This window comes from Stegostoma tigrinum, chromosome 23, assembly GCF_030684315.1.
Source record: "Stegostoma tigrinum isolate sSteTig4 chromosome 23, sSteTig4.hap1, whole genome shotgun sequence".
NCBI classification, from domain to species: domain Eukaryota; kingdom Metazoa; phylum Chordata; class Chondrichthyes; order Orectolobiformes; family Stegostomatidae; genus Stegostoma; species Stegostoma tigrinum.
In genome coordinates, this window is record NC_081376.1 from 18,131,454 (window position 1) to 18,158,713 (window position 27,260).

The following is a 27,260-nucleotide window of genomic DNA, read 5'->3' on the forward strand; positions in this document are numbered from 1 at the left end:
GCTCCTGGATTTTGACTCACTGATAGACTGGCAGTTGTGTTTGGGATACTGTGTGATTTAGATGATGGTGTTTCCAGGTACCTGTGTCCTTCCAGGCAGCAGAGCTGGCAGATTTGGGAGGTAACAAGGTGTACAGCTGGATGAACACAGCAGGCCAAGCAGCATCAGAGGAGTAGGAAGGCTGACGCTTCTGATCTAGACACTTCTTCAGAAAACCAGGTGTCATTTTAGTCTCAAATGGAAATAAATGAAATCATTTGTCTGCTTTGAACTAATTTGGGCCAGGAATAGAATAGATAGCACAGTCATATTTTGCAGGTAAGCACAATGAATCACACCGAGCATACTGAGAGCATAAAACAAATTTAAAGCATTTGACAAATCATCACTACTACTTACCTTGGTAAAGTTTTATACACAGAACAACCAGGCCACAAGATACTGCGCTTTGTGCAAAGTACAGTTCAATACAACTAGATGCTAACCTTTGCGCAGTTATCTATATTTTCGTGAGGACAAAAGCTATTCTATTCAGTTTTACTTTTATTCACAGTCTGCACATATTATATCTGTTCTCAGGTCTCTGTCAACAACACTCTCATTACACATTGAAAGAGACATTGAGTGGCTCAGTGCTTAGTACTTGTACTACTACTGCACATTGCCATGGCCCGGGTTCGATTCCACCTTAGGCAACTGTCTGTGTGGAGTTTGCACATTCTCCCTGTGCCTGCGTGGGCTTCCTCCTGGTGTTCCAATTTCCTCCCACAGTCCAAAGATGCACAGGTTAGGTGAATTGGCCACGCTAAATTGCCCATAGTGTTCAAGGGATGTGTAGATTAGGTGGGTTATAGGGGGTTGGGTCAGTGTGGACTTGTTGGGCCGAAGGGCCTGTTTCCAGACTGTGGGGATTCTGTGATACGCAAGAGTGGGCTGCTCTCTTTCTCTTCACCAATGCTGGGTATTCGGGTGGGGTAAAAGAAAGAACTTAATCCTGTCCATGGCCCTGTTTCTCTTTATTTCAGTAACTGTTTCCTCTGCAACGCTCTGAGACATATGCGTTCCTCTAATTCTGGCCTCATGTGCATTCCCATTTTTCATTGCTGCACCATTTTCTTAGAATCTTAGAATCCCTACAGTGTGGAATCAGGCCATTCAGGCCGGGAAGTCCACACCAACCTCCAAAGTGCATCCCACCCAGGCCCATCCCCTATCCCTGTAAACCTGCATTTCCCATGGCTAATGTACCTAACCTACATATTCCTGAATACTATGGGCAATTTAGCATGGCCAATCCACCTAATTTGCACATCTTTGGATTCTGGGAGGAAATCGGAGCACCTGGCGGAAACCCACGCAGACATGGGGAGACCGTGCAAACTCCACACCGACAGTTGCCCGAGGGTGGAATCCTCGGTGCTAAACACTGAGCCACTGTGCCACCCTATTAGAACAGAATCCTTTTGAATAGAACCCCTACAGAGTGGAAACAGGCCAATCTGCGCCACAAGTCCACATCTTCTCCGAAAAGCATCTCACCGAGAATCATCCCCCCCTACCCTATCCCTGTACAGTTGCATTTCCCATGGCTAATCCACTTACCCTACACATTATGGGCAATTTAGCATGGCCAATCCATCTAATCTTCAGCTACCACAAAGCACAATTTACAAAAATTAGTTAATAAAATGATTCTCATGAAGTAGAATGGTCAATGTCACCTTGAATGAAAGAGTATTGGTTTGAAGACAGAAAACAATGAGTCATGCTAAATATTTTCTTTTATAATGAAGTGCGCCTTCTCAGAGGTTTAGTGTTGGGGCCACTCTTTTCTTTGATGTAAGATTTGGATAAGGTACACTGAGTAAAATTTCTCAGTTTGCTGCTGTTACCAAACCTGGAGGTTTATCAGTGTAAATGATGGTACAGGGTAGTACAAATCGAGTACAACAGGAATTGGACAGGTTAAGAATGGGCAGAAGGATTTTACGTGGAGCAGGATGAAGCCATGCATTTTGGCAGAAAGTTTACGGCGAGCCTAAGTGGCACATTTCTAAAGAGTTGTACATGGACAAAAGGACATTGGAGTTCATGCGTACAGATCTTTGAGATAGATGGATAGGTTGAGAAGTTAGCAATGCATATGGAATCTTAGGTTTCCTAAATAAAGGAATCAGATACAAAAGCATGGAGCACTGAGGTTTTGTAAAATTCTCATTTCAGTATTGTCCTTAGTTCTTTAGGATAGATGTAAGGGTCTGTGCAGATATTTACCAGAATGGCTCCAAAGTAGAGCTGCAGAGGATTATAATAGTTTGAATTAAGGTGGACAAATAAAAGCTGTTTGTATTAGAAAATGGTAGAAGGATTACTGGATATGGATTTGAGGTATTGCACAACAGATGCATAGATGATACAAGGGAGAAAGTTTTCATATTCAGTACATAATGAATGGGTCCTGGAACTTGCTGCCCATGCAGCTGGTGGGAGTGGAGATACTTGGTGATTTCAAAAAGGAATTGAAGGTGCAATTGAGATCAACAAAGTTGCAGGGGTCCAGAAATAAAATAAGGGAACGGGATTTATTCCCTAAACTTCACTGCCTCACTTGCCTCCTTTAAGGCACTCCTTTTTAACCAACTTTTTGACCAAGTTTTTGGTCATCATCCTAACACTTCTTTGAGTTTTGGTGTTAAATTTCATTTGATAAAAGTCTTCTGAAGTGTCGTTTGACACTAAGAAGTCTAGACAACGAGTGCCAAAAAACTATGCTATCTTTGGATTGGGTGAGAGTTGGAAGTAAAGAGCATGATCCCCTCGCAAAGTAGACAATAACCAGAAAATTGATCTCTGACTGATTTTTGTCCCTTCCTTATTTGGGTTAGCCTCCTTGCTAAAGCTCAAGCCTGTCAAGAATTTGAACACTCAGAACTTGCATCTCGTCCTCTCTATGTAATTGGATCTCGCATTCAGAGGGTTGATTAGTTTAGTCGGGGATCACTGACATTGAGAAGATGTGAGAATGGAAGGTGAGCTCATAAAGAAATGATAAAGCGGACGGTTAAAGTCCAAAGCAATCACACTTTAGACTTCAAAGTGGGAAAATTACTCTGAGAAAGCGGTTTGCATACTTCTGTTGAAAGCAGGTGGGAGTTCATGCGTGGAAGAGCATTAGATGATTTGTAGTGAAATGGCGTTGAGAAAGGAGCATGTTAGATAGGTATGTCATTTCAGGTGCTGACTCGCTGCTGCATCAACTGAAAGATTGCCCATTAACTTTCAATTGAGGCCTAGCCAATGAAAAGGCAAAGCAGATCTGAAATACCTACCATTAACATTCAGAGAGTTGGTGGCTTTTCATCACTTTACATCACAAAAAAAAGTCAAATTGTTACATTTGTGAAATTATTAGAATGAAAGTATACTTGGAATCTGTAATTTTCCCATTAGTTTCTCTTCAGCATTGATTACATTTCAAAAAGAACTTCAGTGGCTACGATCACATTAAACACATTATGGAAATGCAGGTTTTTTCAGGCTTCAACCCACAGTCCTGCTTCCTTCCAAGTGGATTGAGGTAAGTGTCTAGGTCCATAAAAATCAGCACTCAAGGAATCCAAAAAATCCAACCAGACACAAAAGATAGCCAGTAAAGAAGAAACGACTGGCATTTTTACAGAGAGTTTCTGGGTGCCGGGATGTCCCAGTACATTTTATAACCAGTAAAGTACTTTTGCAGTGTGGTCAATGTTGTAATGCAGGAATTGCAGCTCCCAATTTGCACACAGCATGATCCCACCAATGGGAATTAACCACATAACGAGATCATCCATTTCTGCTGTTGTTTGAGGAATAAATGTGGAGCAGAAGAGGATGGAAGAACTCTCCTCTTCCTCAAATCATTTCTATTCGTTCTTTTATGTCCATTTGAGAGGGTAAATGGAGTTTCAGTTTAAAAGCAAGGATGTACCTATACTACATGAAATGGTAACTCCGCCGCCCTGGGTGGGTTTGGACTTTTTTTGACCCCCTGGTTTGTGCTGAGCCATTTGATCAATTGAGAAAGCAAGTGGTGGGGTTTGATAACTGGTGGTCATTGTAATGGATCTGGCTGGATTGGGGACGTTAATAATTCCAGCCAGGCTCTTGTTTTCCATCTTTACGCAATCAGCGCTTGCTAGAACAGGCAATGGCGCCCCTACAAACCATTAGCACAACGACAATCCTAAAACAAATATAAAGGACTGCCATTTGCACAGGATACCAATAAGGGCATAATGCCCAGCGATGAGGAGAAAAAGTGCTGTGTATATTTCTTTGAAAGACCATTGAAAAGGTTGTGGGGGTGGGGGGGGGGGGGGAAAGTTAGGTCAGTTTCACTGAACTAGGCAAAGCTGCCCTTTGCAGAAGATCAAATGTACCAGCTAATAACCACAAAGCAAGCAAAGTAAAAACAAAAATCCCGTGTCTTGATCCATCAGTAACTCGTCAAAACCATCAGTAACCCCTCTTAAACTCTGTCACTTTCCTCTCCAGAAGATGGTTGTTTTGTTGTTTTTCTTACTCCTTGCTCTCCCTACCTGTCATTCTACGCGTTCCACCTCACTTCCAAAGTACAGTGAGCCCGACACCAGCACTGAGCCAAAACCTCTTCAACCACCCGCTCACACAACCAGACGGTCAACAGATTGAATTTATTTTTTTAAACACGCACACACATCTCGCCAGAAATAATCCGTGCAGTTTGAATTCATCTGTCAGCATCCTCTAACCCCACTGATCCAATCAACCATACATTCTTACAAACCTTAAATTAAAACTGAAGCTTCAGCAAAAATAAAGGCAGTTCTTCCCTCCCTGCTGCAAACGGGTCCTTGCCAATTCGTCTGGAATGAAAAGCACGAAAGAAGTCGATCTTGACATTCGAGCAGCACTTCAGTGCCTATTCCCTCCTCCCGGACAAAGCTATTAGTGATCTGTGTCGCCGGGAGTGCAGGACCCATTCATTATGTAACCTGAAAACATTAAATACTCTACATGGTGCGAGTACTGCAATAACCAATACCTTTCCATGATATATTTGTTCTAACTCCAACAGACAGCGCAAAGCTTCGCACTAAACAGCAACGCTCGTTCCGGACGCAGCTCAGGGTCAACCTCCTGCTCCGTCTTCCTATTTGCAAAGGTTTGGATAAGGTGCTCCTTGGGTTGCAAGCGCAGGACACTTGCATTGTGGAAAGGTGCAGTTTGCAACGAGTTACTTGGGCTCATTGAAACTGCACCTTTTTTTTCTTTTCTGTAATTGACCCTGTTTAATCCCAACTCTACTGCTCACTCTCATATCCTTTAATATCCCGTGCGCCCGCTGCAAATTGTTGTAAAGAAAAGCTACAACAAAACAAAGGCACATAAATTACAATGAAACAAATTATTCAGCTATTTCATCAATACCAGTTGATAGTTAATTTCCCGCTCTTTCCCTTTTCTTGCAAAGTCTATAGTAATTCACCTGAATAGTTCCCTATTTGATCTCCACTCGGAAATAAATGGTTCCATTTTCTGTCTCTGGTTTTATGTGTGTCCTACTTTATAATCTTTGCCGATGTTTCGCGACTCAAAACGAAAAGCAACAAAAGCAGTCAGCTATACAATTCGGAATGGCACACATCTACTTAGCAAGTAGTAACACAGCAGTTAGGAACACGAGTGGGCCATTTGAGCCCTCAGGTTTATTCTGCCATTCATTTTGATCATGACTGTTCACTGCGCTCAGCACTGTAATTCCACCCTCCCCCGTATCCATTTAGCCACAAGAGCTATATCTACTCACGTGTTGAAAACACAATGTTTTGGCCCGGAACACTTCCTGTGGCAGAGAATTCCATAGGCTCACCACTGTCTAGGTGAAGAAATTTCTCATCTCAGATCTAAAAAGTTGACCCTTTATCCTTAAACTATGACCCATGGTTCTGGACTGCTGATTGGGAACATCCTTTCTGCATCTCATCTGTTATCCATTAGAATTTTATAAATTTCTATGAGATTTCACCCCCCCCCCGCCGCAATTCTTCTAAACTCCAGCAAATACAATCTTAACTGACTAAATCTCTCCTCATATGTCAGTCTTGCCATACCAGGAATCAACCTTTGCTGCTCTCACTCTATCACAAGAACATCCTTCTTCAGATAAGGAGACCAAAACTGCACACAATATTCCAGATGTAGCGTCACCATTGCTCTGTACAATCACAGCAAGATATCGTTGTTCCTACATTTGAATTGTTTCACTATGAAGGCCAACACACAGTTTGCCTTCTTTACTCCCTGCTGTATCTGCACAGTTACTTTCAGCGACTGGTCTCATTGAACATTCCCTTCTTTCAATTTATAGCCATTCAAATAATCATCTAACCTTACCATTTTCACTACCAAAGTGGATAACCTGACATTTACCAACATTATACTGCATCTGCCATGCACTGGCCCAGTCACTCAGACTGTCCAATTCACACTTCAACACCCCAGTATCCTCCTCATAGCTCACCCTTCTACGAGTTTTGTGTCATCTTCAAATTTTGAGATATTACATTTCATTCCCTCATCTAAATCATGAATATATATTGTGAGCAGCTTGGCTCCGAGTACCTATCCTTGGGGCATCCCGCTAATCATTGCCATTTGGAAAAAGACTCATTTATTCTGACAGAGGTAGTAGGAACTGCCAATGCTGGAGAATCTGAGATAACACGGTGTTGAGCTGGATGAATACAGCAGGTCAAGCAGCATCAGCAGAACAGGAAGGCTGATGTTTTGGGTCTGGACTCTTCTCAGAAAATGAAGAAGTGTCCAGACCCGAAACATCAGCTTTCCTGCTCCTCTGATGTTGCTTGGCCTGCTGTGTTCATCCAGCTCTACACTTTGTTATCTCATTTATTCTGACTCTGTTTCCTGTCTGCCAATCAATTTTTGATTCATTTCAATACACTACCCCCATTTCCCATGAACTTTCATTTTTCATATTTCTCTTAGGTGGGACTTTGTCAAAAACTTCCTAAAAATCCAAAGGAAATACATCCACTGGCTCCCCTGATCAAGTCTACTAGTTAAAACCTCAAAGAATTCCAGCAATTTATGAAATCTGATTTTTCTTTCGTAAATCTATGCTGACAGTGTATGATTCTATCATCTTCTGAGTGCTCTGCTGTGAAATCTTCAATACCGGACACTGGCATTTTTCCGATTGCTGACAACAGAGTCACTAATCTATAATCTGTTCATGCTCTACCTCCCTTTTCTAAATAGAAAGGTTGTATTAACTCTCTTCCAATCTGTAGGAATGGTTCAGAGCCTAAAGAATCTTGGAAGATGACCACCACTGCATCCATTATTTCTAGGACCACTTACTGGAGTACTCTGGGATGTAGATTAGCAGGCCCTGGGGATTTATCAGCATTCAAGCCCACCATTTTTCTACTAATACATATTTGTTTCAGTTCCTCCCTCTCACCAAACCCCCTTTTTTCCCATTATTTGTGTCCTCCTTAGTGAAGATAGAAGCAAAGTAAGAATTTGGCTGAGCAGCCATTTCTTTGTTCTAACCTGTTCTCAATCCGCAGATTTTTTTTGCCAATTTGCATGCCTCTTTTTTGCATCTAATTCTATCGCTAATTTCCATCATAAGCCATAGTTTGGCCATTGTCTCTTGTGCTGTAGAGGAATACACAATTTTTGGAATTCGCCCATTTGCTCTTTTAATGTTTGCCTTTGCCCATTCAATTTCAATCATTTCAGTAATATTTCCCAATCCATTATACCTCACTTCCGACTTATACTATTGTAATTTCCCTGAATAAGATTCAGGATCCTAGTTTCAGCATCAATACCTCACTCTCCATCCTGATAAAGAATTCTATAACTTTAGAGTAACTCATTCCAAAAGGGTCTCCCACAACTACATCACCAATTATTCCTTTCTCATTGCATAATACTCAATCCAAAACGGCCTGTTCTCTAGTTGGTTCATCAACGTATTGGTCCACAAAACCATACCATACAATTCTCTCTATGGCTTTGTCATTAATTTAATTCAACCAACTATATGCAGATTAAAGTCATCCATAATTATAACTATTCCTTTAGTACATGCATCTCTGATTTCCTGTTTAATGCCATTTCAAACATCACCACTACAGTTTGTGGTCAATATATCACATCATCTAATGTTTTTTGCTCCTTTCTCTCAATTCTATTTGTGTTGCTTCTACATTGACTGAGCTAATATCTTTCTTCAATTTTGTGGTTATATCCTCTTTAACCAGGAATGCAAATCCATCACCTTTCCCTTTTTGCCTGTCCTTCCTAAATAGTGAATACACTGGATATTCAGTTCCTATCCCTGGTCACCCCACAGGCATGTCTCCATGGATAAGAGATAATGGGAACTGCAGATGCTGGAGAATCCAAGATAATAAAATGTGAGGCTGGATGAACACAGCAGGCCAAGCAGCATGTCAGGAGCACAAAAGCTGACGTTTCGGGCCTAGACCCTTCATCAGAGAGGGGGATGGGGTGAGGGTTCTGGAATAAATAGGGAGAGAGGGGGAGGCGGACCGAAGATGGAGAGAAAAGAAGATAGGTGGAGAGAGTATAGGTGGGGAGGTAGAGAGGGGATAGGTCAGTCCAGGGAAGACGGACAGGTCAAGGAGGTGGGATGAGGTTAGTAGGTAGGAGATGGGGGTGCAGCTTGGGGTGGGAGGAAGGGATGGGTGAGAGGAAGAACAGGTTAGGGAGGCAGAGACAGGTTGGACTGGTTTTGGGATGCAGTGGGTGGAGGGGGAAAGCTGGGCTGGTTGTGTGGTGCAGTGGGGGGAGGGGACGAACTGGGCTGGTTTAGGGATGCGGTGGGGGAAGGGGAGATTTTGAAGCTCGAGACGTCCACATTGATACCATTAGGCTGCAGGGTTCCCAAGCGGAATATGAGTTGCTGTTCCTGCAACCTTCGGGTGGCATCATTGTGGCACTGCAGGAGGCCTATGATGGACATGTCATCTAAAGAATGGGAGGGGGAGTGGAAATGGTTTGCGACTGGGAGGTGCAGTTGTTTGTAGCGAACCGAGCGGAGGTGTTCTGCAAAGCGGTCCCCAAGCCTCCGCTTTGTTTCCCCAATGTAGAGGAAGCCACACCGGGTACAGTGGATGCAGTATACCACATTGGCAGATGTGCAGGTGAACCTCTGCTTAATGTGGAATGTCATCTTGGGGCCTGGGATAGGGGTGAGGGAGGAGGTGTGGGGGCAAGTGTAGCATTTCCTGCGGTTGCAGGGGAAGTGCCGGGTGTGGTGGGGTTGGAGGGCAGTGTGGAGCGAACAAGGGAGTCACGGAGAGAGTGGTCTCTCCGGAAAGCAGACAGGGGTGGGGATGGAAAAATGTCTTGGGTGGTGGGGTCAGATTACAGATGGCGGAAGAGTTGGAGGATGATGCGTTGTATCCGGAGGTTGGTGGGGTGGTGTGTGAGAACGAGGGGGATCCTCTTGGGGCGGTTGTGGCGGGGGCGGGGTGTGAGGGACGTGTTGCGGGAAATGCGGGAGACGCGGTCAAGGGCGTTCTCGATCACTGTGGGGGGAAAGTTGCGGTCCTTGAAGAACTTGGACATCTGGCATGTGCGGGAGTGGAATGTCTTATCATGGGAGCAGATGCGGTGGAGGCAGAGGAATTGGGAATAGGGGATGGAATTTTTGCAGGAGGGTGGGTGGGAGGAGGTGTATTCTAGGTAGCTGTGGGAGTCGGTGGGCTTGAAATGGACCCTCATCCGCCTAGCCGAACTCGTCCTCACCCTCAACAACTTCTCTTTCGACTCCTCCCACTTCCTACAGACCAAGGGGGTGGCCATGGGCCCCAGCTATGCCTGCCTCTTTGTAGGTTACTTGGAACAGTCCCTCTTCCGCACCTACACAGGCCCCAAACCCCACCTCTTCCTCCGTTACATTGATGACTGTATCGGTGCCGCCTCTTGCTCCCCAGAGGAGCTCGAACAGTTCATCCACTTCACCAACACCTTCCACCCCAACCTTCAGTTCACCTGGGCCATCTCCAGCACATCCCTTACCTTCCTGGATCTCTCAGTCTCCATCTCAGGCAACCAGCTTGTAACTGATGTCCATTTCAAGCCCACCGACTCCCACAGCTACCTAGAATACACCTCCTCCCACCCATCCTCCTGCAAAAATTCCATCCCCTATTCCCAATTCCTCCGCCTCCGCCGCATCTGCTCCCACGATAAGACATTCCACTCTCGCACATCCCAGATGTCCAAGCTCTTCAAGGACTGCAACTTTCCCCCCACAGTGATCGTGAATGCCCTTGACCGCGTCTCCCGCATTTCCCGTAACACGTCTCTCACACCCCGCCCCCGCCACAACCGCCCAAAGAGGATTCCCCTCGTTCTCACACACCACCCCACCAACCTCCGGATACAACGCATCATCCTCCGACACTTCCGCCATCTACAATCCGACCCCACCACCCAAAACATTTTTCCATCCCCACCCCTGTCTGCTTTCCGGAGAGACCACTCTCTCCGTGACTCCCTTGTTCGCTCCACACTGCCCTCCAACCCCACCACACCCAGCACCTTCCCCTGCAACCGCAGGAAATGCTACACTTGTCTCCTCACCTCCTCCCTCACCCCTATCCCAGGCCCCAAGATGACATTCCACATTAAGCAGAGGTTCACCTGCACATCTGCCAATGTGGTATACTGCATCCACTGTACCCGGTGTGGCTTCCTCTACATTGGGGAAACAAAGCGGAGGCTTGGGGACCGCTTTGCAGAACACCTCCGCTCGGTTCGCTACAAACAACTGCACCTCCCAGTCGCAAACCATTTCCACTCCCCCTCCCATTCTTTAGATGACATGTCCATTATAGGCCTCCTGCAGTGCCACAATGATGCCACCCGAAGGTTGCAGGAACAGCAACTCATATTCTGCTTGGGAACCCTGCAGCCTAATAGTATCAATGTGGACGTCTCGAGCTTCAAAATCTCCCCTTCCCCCACCGCATCCCTCAACCAGCCCAGTTCGTCCCCTCCCCCCACTGCACCACACAACCAGCCCAGCTTTCCCCCTCCACCCACTGCATCCCAAAACCAGTCCAACCTGTCTCTGCCTCCCTAACCTGTTCTTCCTCTCACCCATCCCTTCCTCCCACCCCAAGCTGCACCCCCATCTCCTACCTACTAACCTCATCCCACCTCCTTGACCTGTCCGTCTTCCTTGGACTGACCTATCCCCTCCCTACCTCCCCACCTATACTCTCTCCACCTATCTTCTTTTCTCTCCATCTTCGGTCCGCCTCCCCCTCTCTCCCTATTTATTCCAGAACCCTCACCCCATCCCCCTCTCTGATGAAGGGTCTAGGCCCGAAACGTCAGCTTTTGTGCTCCTGAGATGCTGCTTGGCCTGCTGTGTTCATCCAGGCAGGTCTCCATAATTCCATCTATATTGTACCCATTCGCATCCAATTACATGATTAATTCATTCACTTTATTTCAAATGGTCCATGTGCTCAGAGACAAATCTGAAGGCTTGTCTTTTTAATGTTCCTTGTCCCATTCCCATTATACGTTTTTTTTTACTGTGGTCTTGTTTGATTCCTCTATCACTTCTCTTATTCCTCTTTTCATCATTTGCTTATCTTTGATTCCTCTTCCTCGGACTCCTTGTATAGGTTGCCATCTGCCTGCCAATTTAGTTTAAACTCTCGCCAACCACTCTGGCAAACACTGTCCCCCGGGCCACCAGTCCCGGTCTTGCCCATGTGTAACTTGTTTGTACTGGTTCCACTTCCTTCAGAACTGGTCCCAATGCCCAGAGATTGTGGAATGTAGAGATTGCTGCATACAGGACTGAACCACTGTATGGTATGTGTGCCTTGCCAATATAGCACATAACATTATACAATCTGTACATTGGTTAGGTGGAACATATTTAAAATATAAAATTTGATTATGAATATTCACAATCTCCGTTCTGTTTCTGCTTTGGAATAGCTAACCATTTTTGCTGGGAGTGGTTCCGGATTCTGCTTAATTCAGATGCAAGACAAACCGCAACAATTCTGAGCAGTTGTAGACTTCTAAGTTTACACAAATGCTAAGCAATCCAACTTCAACAATAACTCATACTCACATTACACCCTTATCTGAGTAAAAGATCTCAAGCCTCTTCACAGGTGCAGTTTGGAACAAAATTTGACAGCTGCAGAGAAATTAGCACAGGTGAACCAAAAAAAAATGGTCAAATGTTGGTTTTAAGCAGCATTTTGAGAGTGAGGTAGAGTGATTTAGGGAGTGAATTTCAGAGCTTAGCATTTGGGTGGCTGACTATATGGCCACCAATAGCAGTATGACTAACTTTCGAGATCTGCAAGAGGACCAACATTGGTGAAGTACAGAGATGTTAGAGGAATGTGGGACTGGAGATTACTGGTATAGGTAAGCATTTGGCCTTGGAAGAATTTGAATACAGGGATGACAATTTGCAAAGAACGCTGATCACCAGCACAAGGGTGTAGGCAGAAGAGGGCTTAGCACTAGTTTAGGCACTGATAGCTGAGATTCAAAAACTTCACTCCAAGTAAGGAACAACTGATTATACAATATCAATAGTGAAGCTGAAGAACATGGGGCAGCTCAGTGGTTAACACTGCTGCCTCACAGCACCAGGGACCCGGGCTTGATTCCACCCTCGGGCAACTGTCTGCATGAAGTTTGCACATTGTCCCAGTGTCTGCGTGGGTTTCCTGCAGGTGCTCCGGTTTCCTCCCACAGTCCAAAGATGTGCAAGTTAGGTGAATTACCCAGGGTAAATTGCCTGTAGTGTCCAGGGATGTGTAGATTAGGTGGGTTACAGGATGGGTCTGGGTGGGATGCTCTGAGATTCAGTGTGGACTTGTTGGGCCAAAGGGCCTAATTCCACACTGTAGGGATTCTATGATTGATCTGCAAAGCTGACTAACAACTGTGATGAAATACTACCCTGCCATGAAATCAATCAATATAGTTTATATAGTTTTCAGCAAGAAGGTTTCTTATGGTGCAATGGTAATGTCCCAACTTCAGAGGCATAAGTCAGAAGGAATGTAACCCCGATAAATGTGAAGTGATGCACTTACGAAGACAAGACAAGGAGGTACTGAATGGCAGGATACTAGGAAACTAACAGGGATCGTGTGACACTTATCCACAGATTCTGAAGATGGCTGGGCCCGTTAATAGGGTTGCTAAGAAGTCATGCTGTTATCAATCAAGGCATAGACTATAAGAGCTGGGATGTCATGTTGATACTGTACAGAACTATGGTTAGGTCACAGCTGGAGTACTGTGAGAAATTCTGGTCACCACATTATAAGGAGGATGTGATTGGGTAGTTGAGGAGGGTATTCCTTCAACTTTTAAAAAGTACTTGAACACATGAATTGTCATAACTATTCAGAGGCCCCCATTCTCACCTACCGAGCTTCCCCTCTTCCCAGACCCATAACCAGCAAAGCCTTTTCCTGTCTATCTTTGTTTCTCTCCCTGTGCTCCCTCTCCACTGATTTGCTCACTACCCCCACCACCCCAACCCCAATCAAAAACATAAACACTACCTTTTCCTAGCTGTTTCTAGATTTGAGGATCACAAGGCTCAAAATATTAACGCTGTTCCTCTACCTAGTTTCTGCAGCAATTTCTGTTTGATTTTCATGTTTGTTAAGGATGTAACTAAGTTGGAGATAGTTTTGAGAAAGTAGATTGATATTTGGAATGAGCTGGTCGTCTTATGAGGAAAAGATCAGACAGACTGGGCTTGATTACTCTGGAATTTAGGGGTGAACTCTTTTTAACTGTCTTAGATCCTGAATGGTCTTGACAAGGTGGATGTGGCAATGGTGTTTCCCAGGTGAGAGAGTCCGGAACTAGTTTTCAAAGTTAGGAAGATTCTTTTAGGACAGGGGTCAGAATTCTTTTCTCTGAGATGGCTGAGAAATTTTGGAACTCACTGCCTTAGAGACAGAGTTACTGAATGTTTTTAGGGTGAAGCTAGATCAATTTTTGAGGCAATGGAATCCAAGGTTATCAGGAGTAGATGCTATGTGGAATTGGAAACACAAATGTCAGCAAATTCGGATGGGTTGTGGAGCAGACTCGAGGGGTCAAAAGGCTGAATGCTAAATAACAAAGTGTGAAGCTGGATGAACACAACAGGCCAAGCAGCATCTTAGGAGCACAAAAGCTGACATTTCAGGCCTAGACCCTTCATCAGAGAGGGGGATGGGGAGAGGGTTCTGAAATAAATAGGGAGAGGGGGAGGCGGACCGAAGATGAATAGAGGAGAAGATAGGTGGAGAGGTAGGGAGGGAACAGGTCAGTCCAGGGAGGACGAACAGGTCAAGGAGGCAGGATGAGATTAGTAGGTAAGAAATGGAGGTGTGGCTTGAGGTGGGAAGACGGGATAGGTGAGAGGAAGAACAGGTTAGGGAGGTGGGGACAAGCTGGGCTGGTTTTGGGATGCAGTGGGGGGGGGAGGGGATGAGCTGGGCTGGTTTTGGGATGCGGTGGGGGAAGGGGAGATTTTGAAGCTTGTGAAGTCCACATTGATACCATTGGGCTGCAGGGTTCCCAAGCAGAATATGAGTTACTGTACCTGCAACCTTCGGGTGGCATCATTGTGGCACTGCAGGTGGCCCATGATGGACATGTCATCTAAAGAATGGGAGGGGGAGTGGAAATGGGAGGTGCAGTTGTTTATTGCGAACCGAGTGGAGGTGTTCTGCAAAGCAGTCCCCAAGCCTCCGGTTGGTTTCCCCAATGTAGAGGTAGCCACAACGGGTGCAATGGATACAATATATCACATTGGCAGATGTGTAGGTAAACATCTGTTTGATATGGAAAGTCATCTGGGGGCCTGGGATAGGGGTGAGGGAGGTGGTGTGGGGGCAAGTGTAGCACTTCCTGCGGTTGCAGGGGAAGGCGCCGGGTATGGTGGGGTTGGAGGGGAGTGCGGAGCGGACAAGGGAGTCCCGGACAGTGTGGTCTCTCCAGAAGGCAGACAAGGGTGGGGATGGAAAAATGTCTTGGGTGTTGGGGTCGAATTGTAGATGGTGGAAGTGTCGGTGGATGATGCATGTATCCGGAGGTTGGTGGGGTGGTATGTGAGGACAAGGGGGATTCTCTCAGGGCGGTTATTGCGGGGGGCGGGGTGTGAGGGATGTGGGCATCTTGACCACTGCGGGGTGGTGGTGGGGGGGTTGTGGTCCTTGAAGAACGCAGACATCTGGGATGTGCAGGAGTGGAATGCCTCATCCTGGGAGCAGATGCAGCGGAGGCGGCGAAGGAATTGGGAATAGCGGATGGAATTTTTGTAGGAGGGTGGGTGGGAGGAGGTGTATTCTAGGTAGCTGTGGGATTTTGTATGTTCATCTGCTAAATCTACACAACGAAACTTTCATGATGTTGGAAGCAAAGCCCCTTTTGTTTACTGACAGTCAATTTTGATTGTTTGGATATTAAGATAATACATCTACTAATTACTGAAGGCAATGGATAACTCAAGGAGTGAGTCAATTATGCCTCAACAGCAGTGTTCAGACACCTGTGTACAATATACACTTACACAGAAAGACACATGAACATAGATATATACTAGTCACAACACAAAAAATTCCAAGTTCCACAGCTTACTCTTGAAAAAGTTTAAAATTACCTTCTTCAGTATTGTTCTTCATAATAAAAATGATGACAATCAGCTTTAGTGAAAATACTCCAAAGTCTTAATTACATCACTTTTGATATAACATTCTGTTCCCACTTTCTCCCCAAAGGCTTCACTTCCTGCTCGTGCTGGTGAATGGTCAGGCTTCTGCCAACTTTGTGAAGGTTTCCTGCTCAATCTGCCCTGTCATAGTGAATAAAAACGACTCACGGTGCTTTATTGTCAAATATCAATTTTTATAAAAAAGTTCGTAACAAAAGTATAATGTTTTAACAGATGTAAAGGAGCCAAGATACTTTTTCTTGTTGGTCTCATGTTGCTGGTATTTTAAGTGGAGTGAATGCTCCCTTTCCCTGTGTTTCATAACTCCACGCTTGTCGACAGCACCGTCCTTCTAAGCTGCCTTTCAGCAACAAAGTTGTGTCTAACGACTTGTGGCAGCACAGTTTTATTTGAAGAGATTTATTCGTTTTAAATGTGCCTGTAAAGTCCTGGCTACAAAAAGCTAGTGAATGTTGATAGCAATAATTAGGAAGGGTTGTAATTCCACTTCATTTTCAGACTCTCAGGTCTCATTACGCAGTTCTGCCAGCTTTGCCCCCAACTCTAAGTAGGTAGCAAAGGTAGAGCCCAGTTTTATGCTTTAAGGATAAACTGGCAAAAGCTGCTAGTTTGGAAGAGAGGTTTGGTTAAGGTAATGTCACCACAATCCCAGAGAGCCACAGGGTCACTTTCATCACAGACAGAGACAACTGGTGGTGAGTTTAACCAGAGTGTCATCTTCCCTCAGGTGAGAGGAGATGTTGGGAAGTAAAGTCCTTCATAGTAATCTCAGCCAGTGCAGGAACTGAGCCCACGCTGTGGACAACACTGCCTCACAAACAAGCCATCCAGTCAACTGGGCTACCAACCCCCTACATCTCGACTAAAGTGGGACATTGAGGTATGCTCCCACCAAGCCCTCACCCGAATGAGAAAATAGTACAAAACAGGAAAACAGAAGGAGAGGGGGAAGAAAGGAAATGAGAACTGAATTTAATAATTAGTCAGCACCTTATTGTGCTTGTCCTTGGAGACAGAGATAGCAAGAGAGAAGAAAAGGAAAAAGACAAAAAAAAATGTAAAAACAGGGAAGAGAAGTTGATTTTGTGCCTTTCAGAAATGTTGCAAAGGGCTGATAACAATCATTGCATTTCAATTCATGTGAAAAAACGCAATGCTTTAGCTCGCAATTCCCAGTAGCTTTGGTGGAATTTGCACTAGGGCTCCAATGAAAAGTCCTTATGAGCAGAGGCATCCTGGATAGATTGACACTTTCTTGGTGATTCCTTGTGGAATGTATAAGATGCCTGCAATGACTTTGTGGTGACAATATTTCCTCTCTGTTGCTTTCAATCATGTTTGATCTCCATCCAAGTCCACAGTCTGTTTATACTGTTCAATCATTAAGTTGTGGCTTCCATGTGCAGAATTTTCATGGCCTCTGCAATCTGTGGGCTTGTGTCGAGCTGGCTGTACATTCCGACCAGGAAGGCTTTGTGCAAGAGGACTCCAGCATGCTCTGTGAACAGAACACGGTAGAGAGTGAATGACTGGCATAAATGAGAGACAGGACTCTACCAGTCAAATCAAAGCAATTAAACTGATCAGTAATTGCGTCAAGATAGTATCTGCATGCATGTAAGAAGTTCCAACAGTTTGAAAGGTAAATACAGTTGTCATCAGATTACACATTAGAGTCTTAGAAGGTCCCCAGTCTGTGCAATTACTCAATTTTCGAGTGGAGTATTACGCATGTTTTCGTTAAGTTTAATACTCCAAGGATTAGAAGTTACCACCGAAAATGTAGTGTGTTTCTATGGAACTAAAAGCAAAAGTCGACAGATGCTGTAAATCTGAAACAAACACAGAAAATGCCAGAGAAATTCAGCAGGCCTGGCAGAATCTGCAGAGAGAAACAGAGTTCACATTTCAAGTCCAGTATAAATCTTTTTTTTAAACAGAACATCTCTCCATAGATGCTGTCAGGCCTGCTAAGTTTCTCCAGCATGTGCTGTGTTTGTCACTGTAGGTATGTGTTTGTCCCTTTTGTCAGGCATACAATGATTACGTGCCCAAAGTGTGCAGTGGTGGTGGTTTTGAGTAAGGGGGACAAGAGGTGGGCTCATTCCTCCATGGCACCATTGCTCATGAGAAAGGCAGGGGAAGAACTGGCATTGGTGGTTTTGTGGGACAGGGGTGGGTAGCTTAAAACCAAAGACTAAATTTAAAGATTTCTTTGCATGATAGATTAAATTCAAGATTGGATTACAAGATTCAGTGATTTTACCTTGGCAGAGCAGCACATATTCTGGCAGGTGCTTCAGGGCTGTCTGCACCACATCGTAATTTCCACAACCGAGACAGTACATGAAAGTTGGAAGAAAATCGGCAGCAGTACTGGAAAAGGAAATCAAACAAATTTAACTACGCAGTCAGTGGTAAGTGTTTACTTTGAGGACAGAACAGTCTCATAATACAGCAAACAGGAAATACTGTGTGATACTATTTGGAGGCTGCAGCAAAGGGCCATACAAAGGTCTGTGTGTTATGAGGTTCTAGGTTGTAGACATGCTCGCTTGGCCGGTGGGTTTGGTTGCAAACATTTCATCACCCTGCTAGGTAAAATCAGCAGTACCCCTCTGGTGAAGCATCGGTGTTCTGACATGCTTGTTATTTACTGACCCTGTTTACTGGGGTGTTTGGTACTACTTGCGTTTTGTTCCTCAGTGGTTTGTCTAATTTGATGGGTTTTGCCTATGCTAGGTCAAACTGGAAGAAAATTGACAATATGGATACATGAACACCAACTAGCCACCAAGAGACCACACTGACAACAAGGGACATGAATTTGACTGGGACAACACATCCATAATCGCACAAGCCAAACACAGACATGCCAGGGAATTCCTGGAGACCTGGTATTCCAACCTGAACTCCATCAACAAACACACTGAATTAGACCCCAGGTACGAACTGCTGAGAAACAGAACGGGAAGTAATACCAATCACCCCAGCACACCGGAGAGATAAATAACAAGTGGGACAGAACACCGACACTTCACTGGAGGGGCACTGATGATGTTACCTAGCAGGGTGACAAAATGTTTGCAACCAAACCCACCGGCCCAGTGAGCATGTCTACAACCTCATCCATAACCTGAGCTACAAATTTTCTCAAAAACTATAAGGTTCTAATACAGAAACTACTCATCAAAACTGCAACAGTTTGGGTCTCTGATAGCATTTGAACAGTCTCACCTGGCACAGTACAGGGAGAACACAGACGCAACGCTGCTCTTTACATATATCTTGGCTTGTCCAAGGTGGTGCCTGGAAAGAGTGGCACCCTTAAAACATTACTAACTTTGGTTTTGATAAGAGGCTAAAGGAAAGTTTCGAATGTCTTTTCAGTCAAATATTAAAAGAGCCTGCAGCATAATTTTAGACAAGGAATATAATCAAGGAAGGGGCCATTTAATCCCTCAAACCCATTTTGCCAATCAGTGATATCATGGCTAATCTGCAACATCACTTAATGGCCTATATGCCTTAATATTAACAGAAATATGAGGATATCAGATTTAAAATTAACAAATGAACTAGCACCATTGTGCCAATGGGAGAATGCTCCAAACTTCAAACATGATTTTTATTAATGAAGTGTTTCATAATTTCTCAGAAAGCTCTGGCTCTAAGTTTTTAGACTATATCCTAGTCCTAAACTCCCCAACCAGCAGAATAAATGTTTCTCTATCTATCCTATGCTACCGTTTACCTTAAATATCTGGAAAGCTTTGACCAAAATTCCCAGAGACTACAACTATAGTTCTGTAACCTCTTCTTGTAATTTAATCTTGGATTCAACATTTCCAGGGGAGTTTGCTTGGTGTCCTAGAAAATATTTCAAATATTTTGTCCACCTTATGATCTCATTTAGAAAACATTTAACTTGTCATTATGTCACTGCCTTTTGAGGGAGCTTGGTCTGCAATAAATTGACCGCCTTGTTTCCTTTATTATAATAAACCACACTTCCATAAGTAATTCATTGGCTGCACTGTGTTTTAGCATCATGGTAAATGCTGTGCAATTGCATGCCTATCCTTCTCCCCCTCCTTTACCGTGGATTGCTCTGGATACTCCTCATGGCCAAGGCAAATGCTGCATTTCGTGACAGTTCTTCCGGGGAGCTCATTAACCGTTGCAGATCATTCTGTAAAAAAAAACAAGAAAGCTGTCAGTGCAGCAACAGCTAAGTTCACATTGTGGGAGGCTATACAAAAGGTGATGGTCCTCATTGTCTAGAAGATGATTATAATTTAGGGTTCCAGACTGAAGTGAATTTCCCTCCACTAATTTGGTCAGGCAAGAAACAGTTCAAGCCAGTGAAGGTGTTATTATCTCCCCTTGTTCTACTGGTCACATGAGGTCTAGAATACAAATCACACTGCACAGCTCCAGACTGCATTAGGGACAAACCCCCAACTGCTTAGCTATCCACCAGTCTATCAAAATGCATTTAGGGGGATGGTTTCTTGTCCTTAAAAGTCTACAGCAGTTTTGTTTTAAAAAAAAACAGCATTTTCTGCTCAAGTTATGCCCATTATCTTCAAGCTCTGTGATGTTTAGGAAATCAATGTTTCCCTTATGTGGTTTCGCTTTATGTTTAAATGTGTATTAATGACTGAGGATATTGATCAATCCTTCTAATTCTGCTTCTGTCTGAGCCCAATTTTCCCTTATATCATCACAAATACAGAAGGTAATGTTACCACATGACAGCATCACCTAATAAAAGTGTTATTGAAAACAATAAAGGAGCTACTGAAGACAAAGAACCCCAATATCAAAAAACAAGCCTTCAGAAAGTGTCAGGAGGAGCTCTTAGAAAATATTAAGTATTTTGACCTTCTAGACCCTTTGCTTTTCTTTTCATCATTTAGTGTCATCAGCAAACCTGAAACTTTGCGCATAACTCCATCCACATTGCTGATATAGATTGTAAATTGCCATTGATCTTTTTCGTACTGGTAGATACAGCTGGCTGCTCCAAAAATATCCCATTTATTCCCACTCTGTCTTCTGTCTGTTAACTATTCTTAATCCATGCCAATATACAGGCTCAGTTCTTACAGTCAGTGGTACAGCACAGGCATTTGCTGATGACAGCATGTATATCTATAATCCACCTCTCTGTAGCTGACAGTATGGATGTGACCTCATTGCAGGCAGTTCAGAGAAGGTTCACTAGATTAATTCCAGAGATGAAAGGCTTGTCTTACGAAGTGAGATTGAGCTATTTAGGCCTATACTTGCTCAAGTTCGTAAGAATGAGAGGAGATCTAATTGTATAAGATATTAAAGAGATTGATAAAGTCGACCCAGAGCTGATGTTTCCCCTTGTGGGGTAGTTTAGGCCAGGAGATCATGGTTCTAGGCTAAAGGTTATCAAGTTTAAAACAGAGAAAGGGAGGAATTATTCCTCTCAAAGAGTCATGCATGTGTGGAATTCACCACACCAAAGAACAGTGGTGTAGGGATGGTGAATAAATTTAAGGAGGAGATAGACAGATTTATAACTAGTAATGAATTACAAGTTTTTGGAGAGGAGGCAGGAAAGTGAAGTTGAGACCAAGATGAGATCAGCCATGATCATATTAAATGATGCAGCAGGCTCGAGAGGCTGAATTGCCTACTCACTCTCCTGGATCTTATGTTCTGCTGCTACACAAGTCCAACAAAGAAGGCTAGAAAAATCTAACATCATCACAAGTAGCTACGCTCTTGACATCACAAGCTGATGACATGCCCCTTGAAGTCCGTCTTCAGTTCAAAGACTGGTAGGGATTTTAATAATTTTCTATTTGATGTGGTTTTAACTGCAGCATCTGGCATCCCTAGATCCACAAACTCAGCCTCCTCTCCACTTGATCCCTAACATCCTTTAGTTTCTCTCCTCTATCAAGCATTATTTCTGACTTCAGCTGAAGTGAGCAACCAGAGTAGAGGAGTCAGGGGTGCTGGGTGGGTACCAGGGATGGGGGGGACAGGGGAACTGGAGTTGGTGATGGGGACTGTCAGTGGAATGTAAGCAGATTCACCTTCTATTTGATTTAAACAGCTATACTCCTGACCTGCTTTATGCCTGGAATGGACAAATAAATTCATGTGAAAACTGTGGCCTCTTGTGTGTCACCTTACTCTGTTTCTATGAAAGTCCAACATGCTATGTACTGTGGTTCACCCTTAGCCTCTTACTAAATCCTCAAAAAGCAGATTTATAAATTGGATTTCCCCTTCATGAATTGGAGTTGACCTGACTTACTCTTATTTTGATCTTCCCTCTGCCCTTATCGTGGCCAAATTTACAGATTCTTGCATTTTGCCTACTGCTGATTTTAAGCAAACTGTCCTGTAGCTCGCATCTTCTCTCTCCCTCCTTTCTTAGGCAACAGGGTAATGTCTGTTTTGTTCGAAGCTGTGGGAACTGTTCTAGAATCTAAGGACTTCTGAAACATCAAAATCAACTCATTTATTATCGCTGCAGCTACCTAGGATGCAGGTCATCAGGTTTGGGGGGGTTTTTTTTTTGCTACTTACCATTCATTTCCCCAATGTTATTTCTTTATTTATACTGATTTCTTCAATATTTTTGTGAAGACAGACGCAAAGCACTCCTAAATGTCTTTGTCATTCCCTTATTCCTGGTTATCATTTCATCACTCTGTCTCTAATGGGTCATGTTTACTTTTACTAATTTCTTTCCATTCACAAGTAGAAGTGTTTATAATCTTCTTCTATGTCTCTTGCAAGTATATTCACATATTCTTTTTACTTTCACTTCATTAACTTATTGATTTTCCTTTGCTGAATCCTAAAGTCCCCCAAATCCAACCAGTTAAGTCCTAGGAATTTGTAGCTTTTTTTCTGCAGTACTTTTCTTTTACTTATATTGATTACTTTAAGTTCCTCACTCATTAATCCATTAGTTCCTCACTACTAGTTTCTTTTTTAAAATGTCTTTTAATGTGGGAAGACAAACACAATACTTATTACAAGCCTTTCACTTGCGTATTCCCATTATAATTTCTCCTATTTCATTCTTTAAAAGGTAACACTTATTTTTACTAACCTCTTCCTCTTTATATACCTGTAAATATCTCAAATTGGTCCTTTCTCCTGAGGTTACTTTACCCTCAGTCCATTTTCTCCCTCTTTATTGAGTTTTTTGTTCAACCTTTGCTGCTCTCTAAAACCACTGAATCCTCAGTCTGGCTATCCTTCTTGTCAATATTATAAGCCTCTTCTCATAATCTAATACTATCCTTAACTTCTTTAGTTAGCAACAGATTGACCTCTTCTCCCATGGAGATTTTATTACTCAATGGAATGTAGAACTGCTGAGAATGATGAAATGTTTCTTTATATTTTTGTTATTGCTTATTCAATCATGCCCTTTAATCGAGTTTTCCAATTTGCCTTGGCCAACCTGTCCTCATACCTATTTAATTTGTTTTACTTAATTTCAATTTCTAATTTTAGATTTGTTTGTGTCACTCTCAAACTCAATACGAAATTCTATCATATTATGATTGCCCTTTCCTAGATGAGCCCTCACAATGCAATTACCAATTAACCCTGTCCAATCAAACAAAACAAAATCCAAACTAGTCTGTTTGTTGCTTAATTCCACTATTGTTTTTCTATGAAACTGCTTCAGATTCACTTCATGAACTCATTCTCTAAACTATTTTTGACAATCTAATTTGCTCATTCTGTATGAAGATTGAAGTCTCACAATTATTGCATTGCCTTTGCTACAATATCTCTCCTAGCTTGATTAATTTCCTCTTCAACAATATATCTACTGTTACTGCTTAACTACTCCAAAAAGCACTTTCTGATCCTGTTATTTATTTTCTCCACTATACTGATGATACCTTCTGATCATCCAAACTAAGATCCCTCTTCATCATTGTCCTCATGTCATCCTTCACTATCACAGCTACCACACTCCCAACTTATGGTCGTTTTTCTGTCAGAAATGTCAAGTACATTGGAATATATTGTCCCCAACTTTGGTTATTACCACACAATCATACTTTTGTAATGGCTATTTCATCAAACACATTTATCTTTATTTAAAGTAGTAATTAATCCAGCTTATTACAAATGCTTCATATAGTCTAACAAAATGCCATTAATTTGAACTTTTAACTTTCTTCATGACCTGACCTTGCTCAACTATGCATTAGACATCTTGTTTCTTTCTGAACACACTGTTTAAGTTTATTTTAAATGCTCCTCTGCCCTGTAGCTTTGACGTTTCTGTTTAGATTTATATATTACTTTCACTGAAAACCTTCTCTCCTCTTTTCAGTCTAAATCCCTAAAAATTTAACTCAAAGAGGAGGAAATGGGAGCAGGTTTAGTGTCAGATATTGACTTAAAGCCAGCCAGATATTACTGTCTACTGAATTTAATACAGCACACAATTGATATGGTAGTAAATTGGGTGTATCACCCAAATCAGCATCCTTTTGCTGGGTGGGTTACAATATGTGCTAACATCTACTGTAGCCCAGAGTTATACAGCTTCCAGTGAATCCTGGTAGTCAGAACAGGACACAGTCTGTATACTGAGGCACACAACCTGCTATCCAAGCTTTCAATGGTTAGTATTCAGAGGGTACAGAGAGAAGCATCTGTGGTCTCTACTGGATTGGGTACAATGTTCAGGCAGTTTATGAACAGAGAGAGTGGGAAACGACACCACTGTTGTAACTGGGATCTGTGAGCTGTTGTGGTATGGGCCTTATGACATTACAGTGAGAGTGAGACAGAGAGTGACAGAGTGAGAGAATGAGCGAGTGAGAGAGAGAGTGTGAAAGAGAAGAGAAAGAAATGGAGAGAAAAGGTAAAGGAATAGGACTCAGCTCCTCAAAAAGCAATAACACTGTATCGTTTACATCACACCACTGCTGCCAATGCAAATATATCAGACAGTTTCAATATTTACAACAGCTTTCTCTCAAAGGCTGTTCACTGACAATTCACAGCTACAGACATTATTAGCTGCAATCAAAATCAGTCAGCTCCACTTGTTAGCAGAATACAGGGCATTATACAGTTCTAGGGCTAATTAAATGCTGCAGGCAAATGGTGGTTGAATCTTGTTTGCTTTGAGAGACAATTAGTTTATGTTCTACTTACAGCAAAGAAGAAGAGGACCTCCACTCGACGCTTTGACATCTCATCAATATCATTCAGGACTTCCAGAATATCTGAGCAGGCAAACATACACGTATTAAGTATGGAACACATCAAGCCATTCAGAATGCTCATCGATCTACCTGGGCTCCTGGTGTGGCAATGTCATATTTTAAAAAGTCACATCCTAATCCTCAAATCCTTTCACGGTCTCTTCCAGTTATGGCACTCCTAAAAAGCTGACCTTTTTAAAAGATTTTGGTGACCTACCCTTCAGTAGTTTGGTGTTAAATTTTGACAGTGCTCTTCAGAAGAATTTTACAATGCTTTTCAACAATAATGTCACTATTTAAATGCAAGTTGTTGTTGCACAGTGGGGAATATATGACAAAGTGCAGTGACATTTATAATCAGTCTCACTTTGATTTTAATAGGAGACAGAAAGTGTTGGTCTCTTGCTTAAACCTGACCCAAAGACAGACAGTAAGATCTATACAGTTGAACAGATGAGGGTACGAAAAGGGGAAGAGTAGGAGAACTAAAGCAAGACAAAAGACCTGGTTTAAACTACAGCTAACTCAATTTACCATCCTGTTCTGAAGAACGGTCACTGGACCAAAGCGTGAACTCTGATTTCTCACCACAGATGCCAGGCCTGCTGAGTTTCTCCAGTATTTTCTGTCCTTGTTTCAGATTTCCAGCATCTGCAGTTCTTTCAATTTTTTGCCAATTTGCTGCTGCCAAAGTGCTGCTTTTAAACATCCCGATTTCTGAGCTAGAAATGAGGGTTGCCTACTGAATTTTCACTTTATCTATTCCTCTTTTGATTGAGGTTGGTTAAACAATTTCTTGCTTTATGGTCTGCATTATTGCAGAGCAAACAGCCAGGTCTCCAGCCCTGGTATTCTCGTTGTAATATTGCCAAAGCATTTTGGAAACAGCATGGCATATCAGCCATTCAGACAGATTGCTCTTTCTTAAAAGCAGGCTACCTCTCAAAGGAGAGGTACTTAAAAAAAGGTTTGGCATAAAGAACATTCTTGAAAAATAAGCATCAAAACACACAGAGCAATCTAGATGGACGAATGCGTGTTGGAGACATTGGTGATGGGGGGCAGCAGGAGAGATGCCACGGTCCCATTTGGGGGAAGGTGAGATGGGAGGGGGGTTAGGTAAAGAGGGGACAGAGACCATTCATGACCACATGCAAGGCAGGAAGGATATGGCCAGGGAAGTTAGCTCTCCATGTCTGGACTCAGAGTCCACACAGCTATGTCACAGACATCCAACATCTGCGCATGCAGTCACACAGCTTGTACACATTACTCAATGCAGCATCAGCATCATGCAACCACCCGAGGTCCTGGCACTCAGGAATCACACCCAACATCCACATACACCATTTTACTCTCCAACATCAAGACTAGCGTACCCCCACCCCTCCCTCATGTTTCTTCCACAAACTTCCTGCTCCTCCGTTGTGGCAAGCACAACAGCCAAAAGCAGCACTAAACATTCAATGACATGCTACTTTCTCTCATGCAGGTCAATGTAGCGCACAATAAGATGAGAGATCAGAAACAGAGGGACAAGGTCACCTCTACTTCCTAAACCCTTCACCCTGGATGTGGCTCCGACAAGGCCCACAGCATGCAATATCACTCAGTACATTGGGAATGACAACATCTTTCTGCCTTTTGTAATATCATAATTCTGATTCAACCTCAGTTTTTTTTAGCATACTAGTGTGACTGTCAGCCTCTTTCGTTTTCCATCCCACACCAAGCTTCCCCTTCCAGGTTCCTGCTTTCAAACACCTAAGAACAGCAACTACAGCATCTTGCCTTTGAAAATACACTGCTGCCAGGCTCATCTCTGCAGATGTGTCCTGCCAATTTTGGTAGCCTAGGGCCATGTCAGCTGATTGGGCTGCACTTTATGTTACCTGTTCATTTGCCGGATAGGTCATCTTTGACTGCACTTTAGAATGTGGCACTGAACTATTTCATAAATCATTACATTATCTCCTAATAATCTGACACAACCGAGTGACTTGCTAGGCCACTTCAGAAGGCAGTTAAGCATCACTATATTGGCATGGTCTGGGTTCACACAAAGACGAGACTGGGTTAGGACAGCAGATTTCCTTCCCTAAAGAAAATTAGTGAAACAGGTGGATATTTACAACAAGCCAATAGTTATACGGCCAAAATTACAATAGCACCTTTTCACTCCTGATATATTTAATGAACTG

The 27,260-nt window shown here is 43.2% G+C and overlaps 1 protein-coding gene across 1 annotated transcript in view; it reads right to left on the bottom strand.

The window, feature by feature from the left end:
* Nucleotides 1-15,969: 15,969 nt before the first annotated feature.
* ints1 (integrator complex subunit 1) overlaps nucleotides 15,970-27,260 on the bottom strand; it is a 107,825-nt gene continuing 96,534 nt past the window's right edge. Inside the window, exons 45-48 of the mRNA XM_048552169.2 lie at nucleotides 25,010-25,080; nucleotides 19,918-20,009; nucleotides 18,084-18,193; nucleotides 15,970-17,315 (exon numbers count right to left, since the gene is read on the bottom strand). Of these exons, the coding sequence (XP_048408126.1) occupies nucleotides 17,200-17,315; nucleotides 18,084-18,193; nucleotides 19,918-20,009; nucleotides 25,010-25,080 (389 nt within the window). The 3' untranslated portion in view covers nucleotides 15,970-17,199. The remainder of the gene's footprint in view (nucleotides 17,316-18,083; nucleotides 18,194-19,917; nucleotides 20,010-25,009; nucleotides 25,081-27,260) is intronic.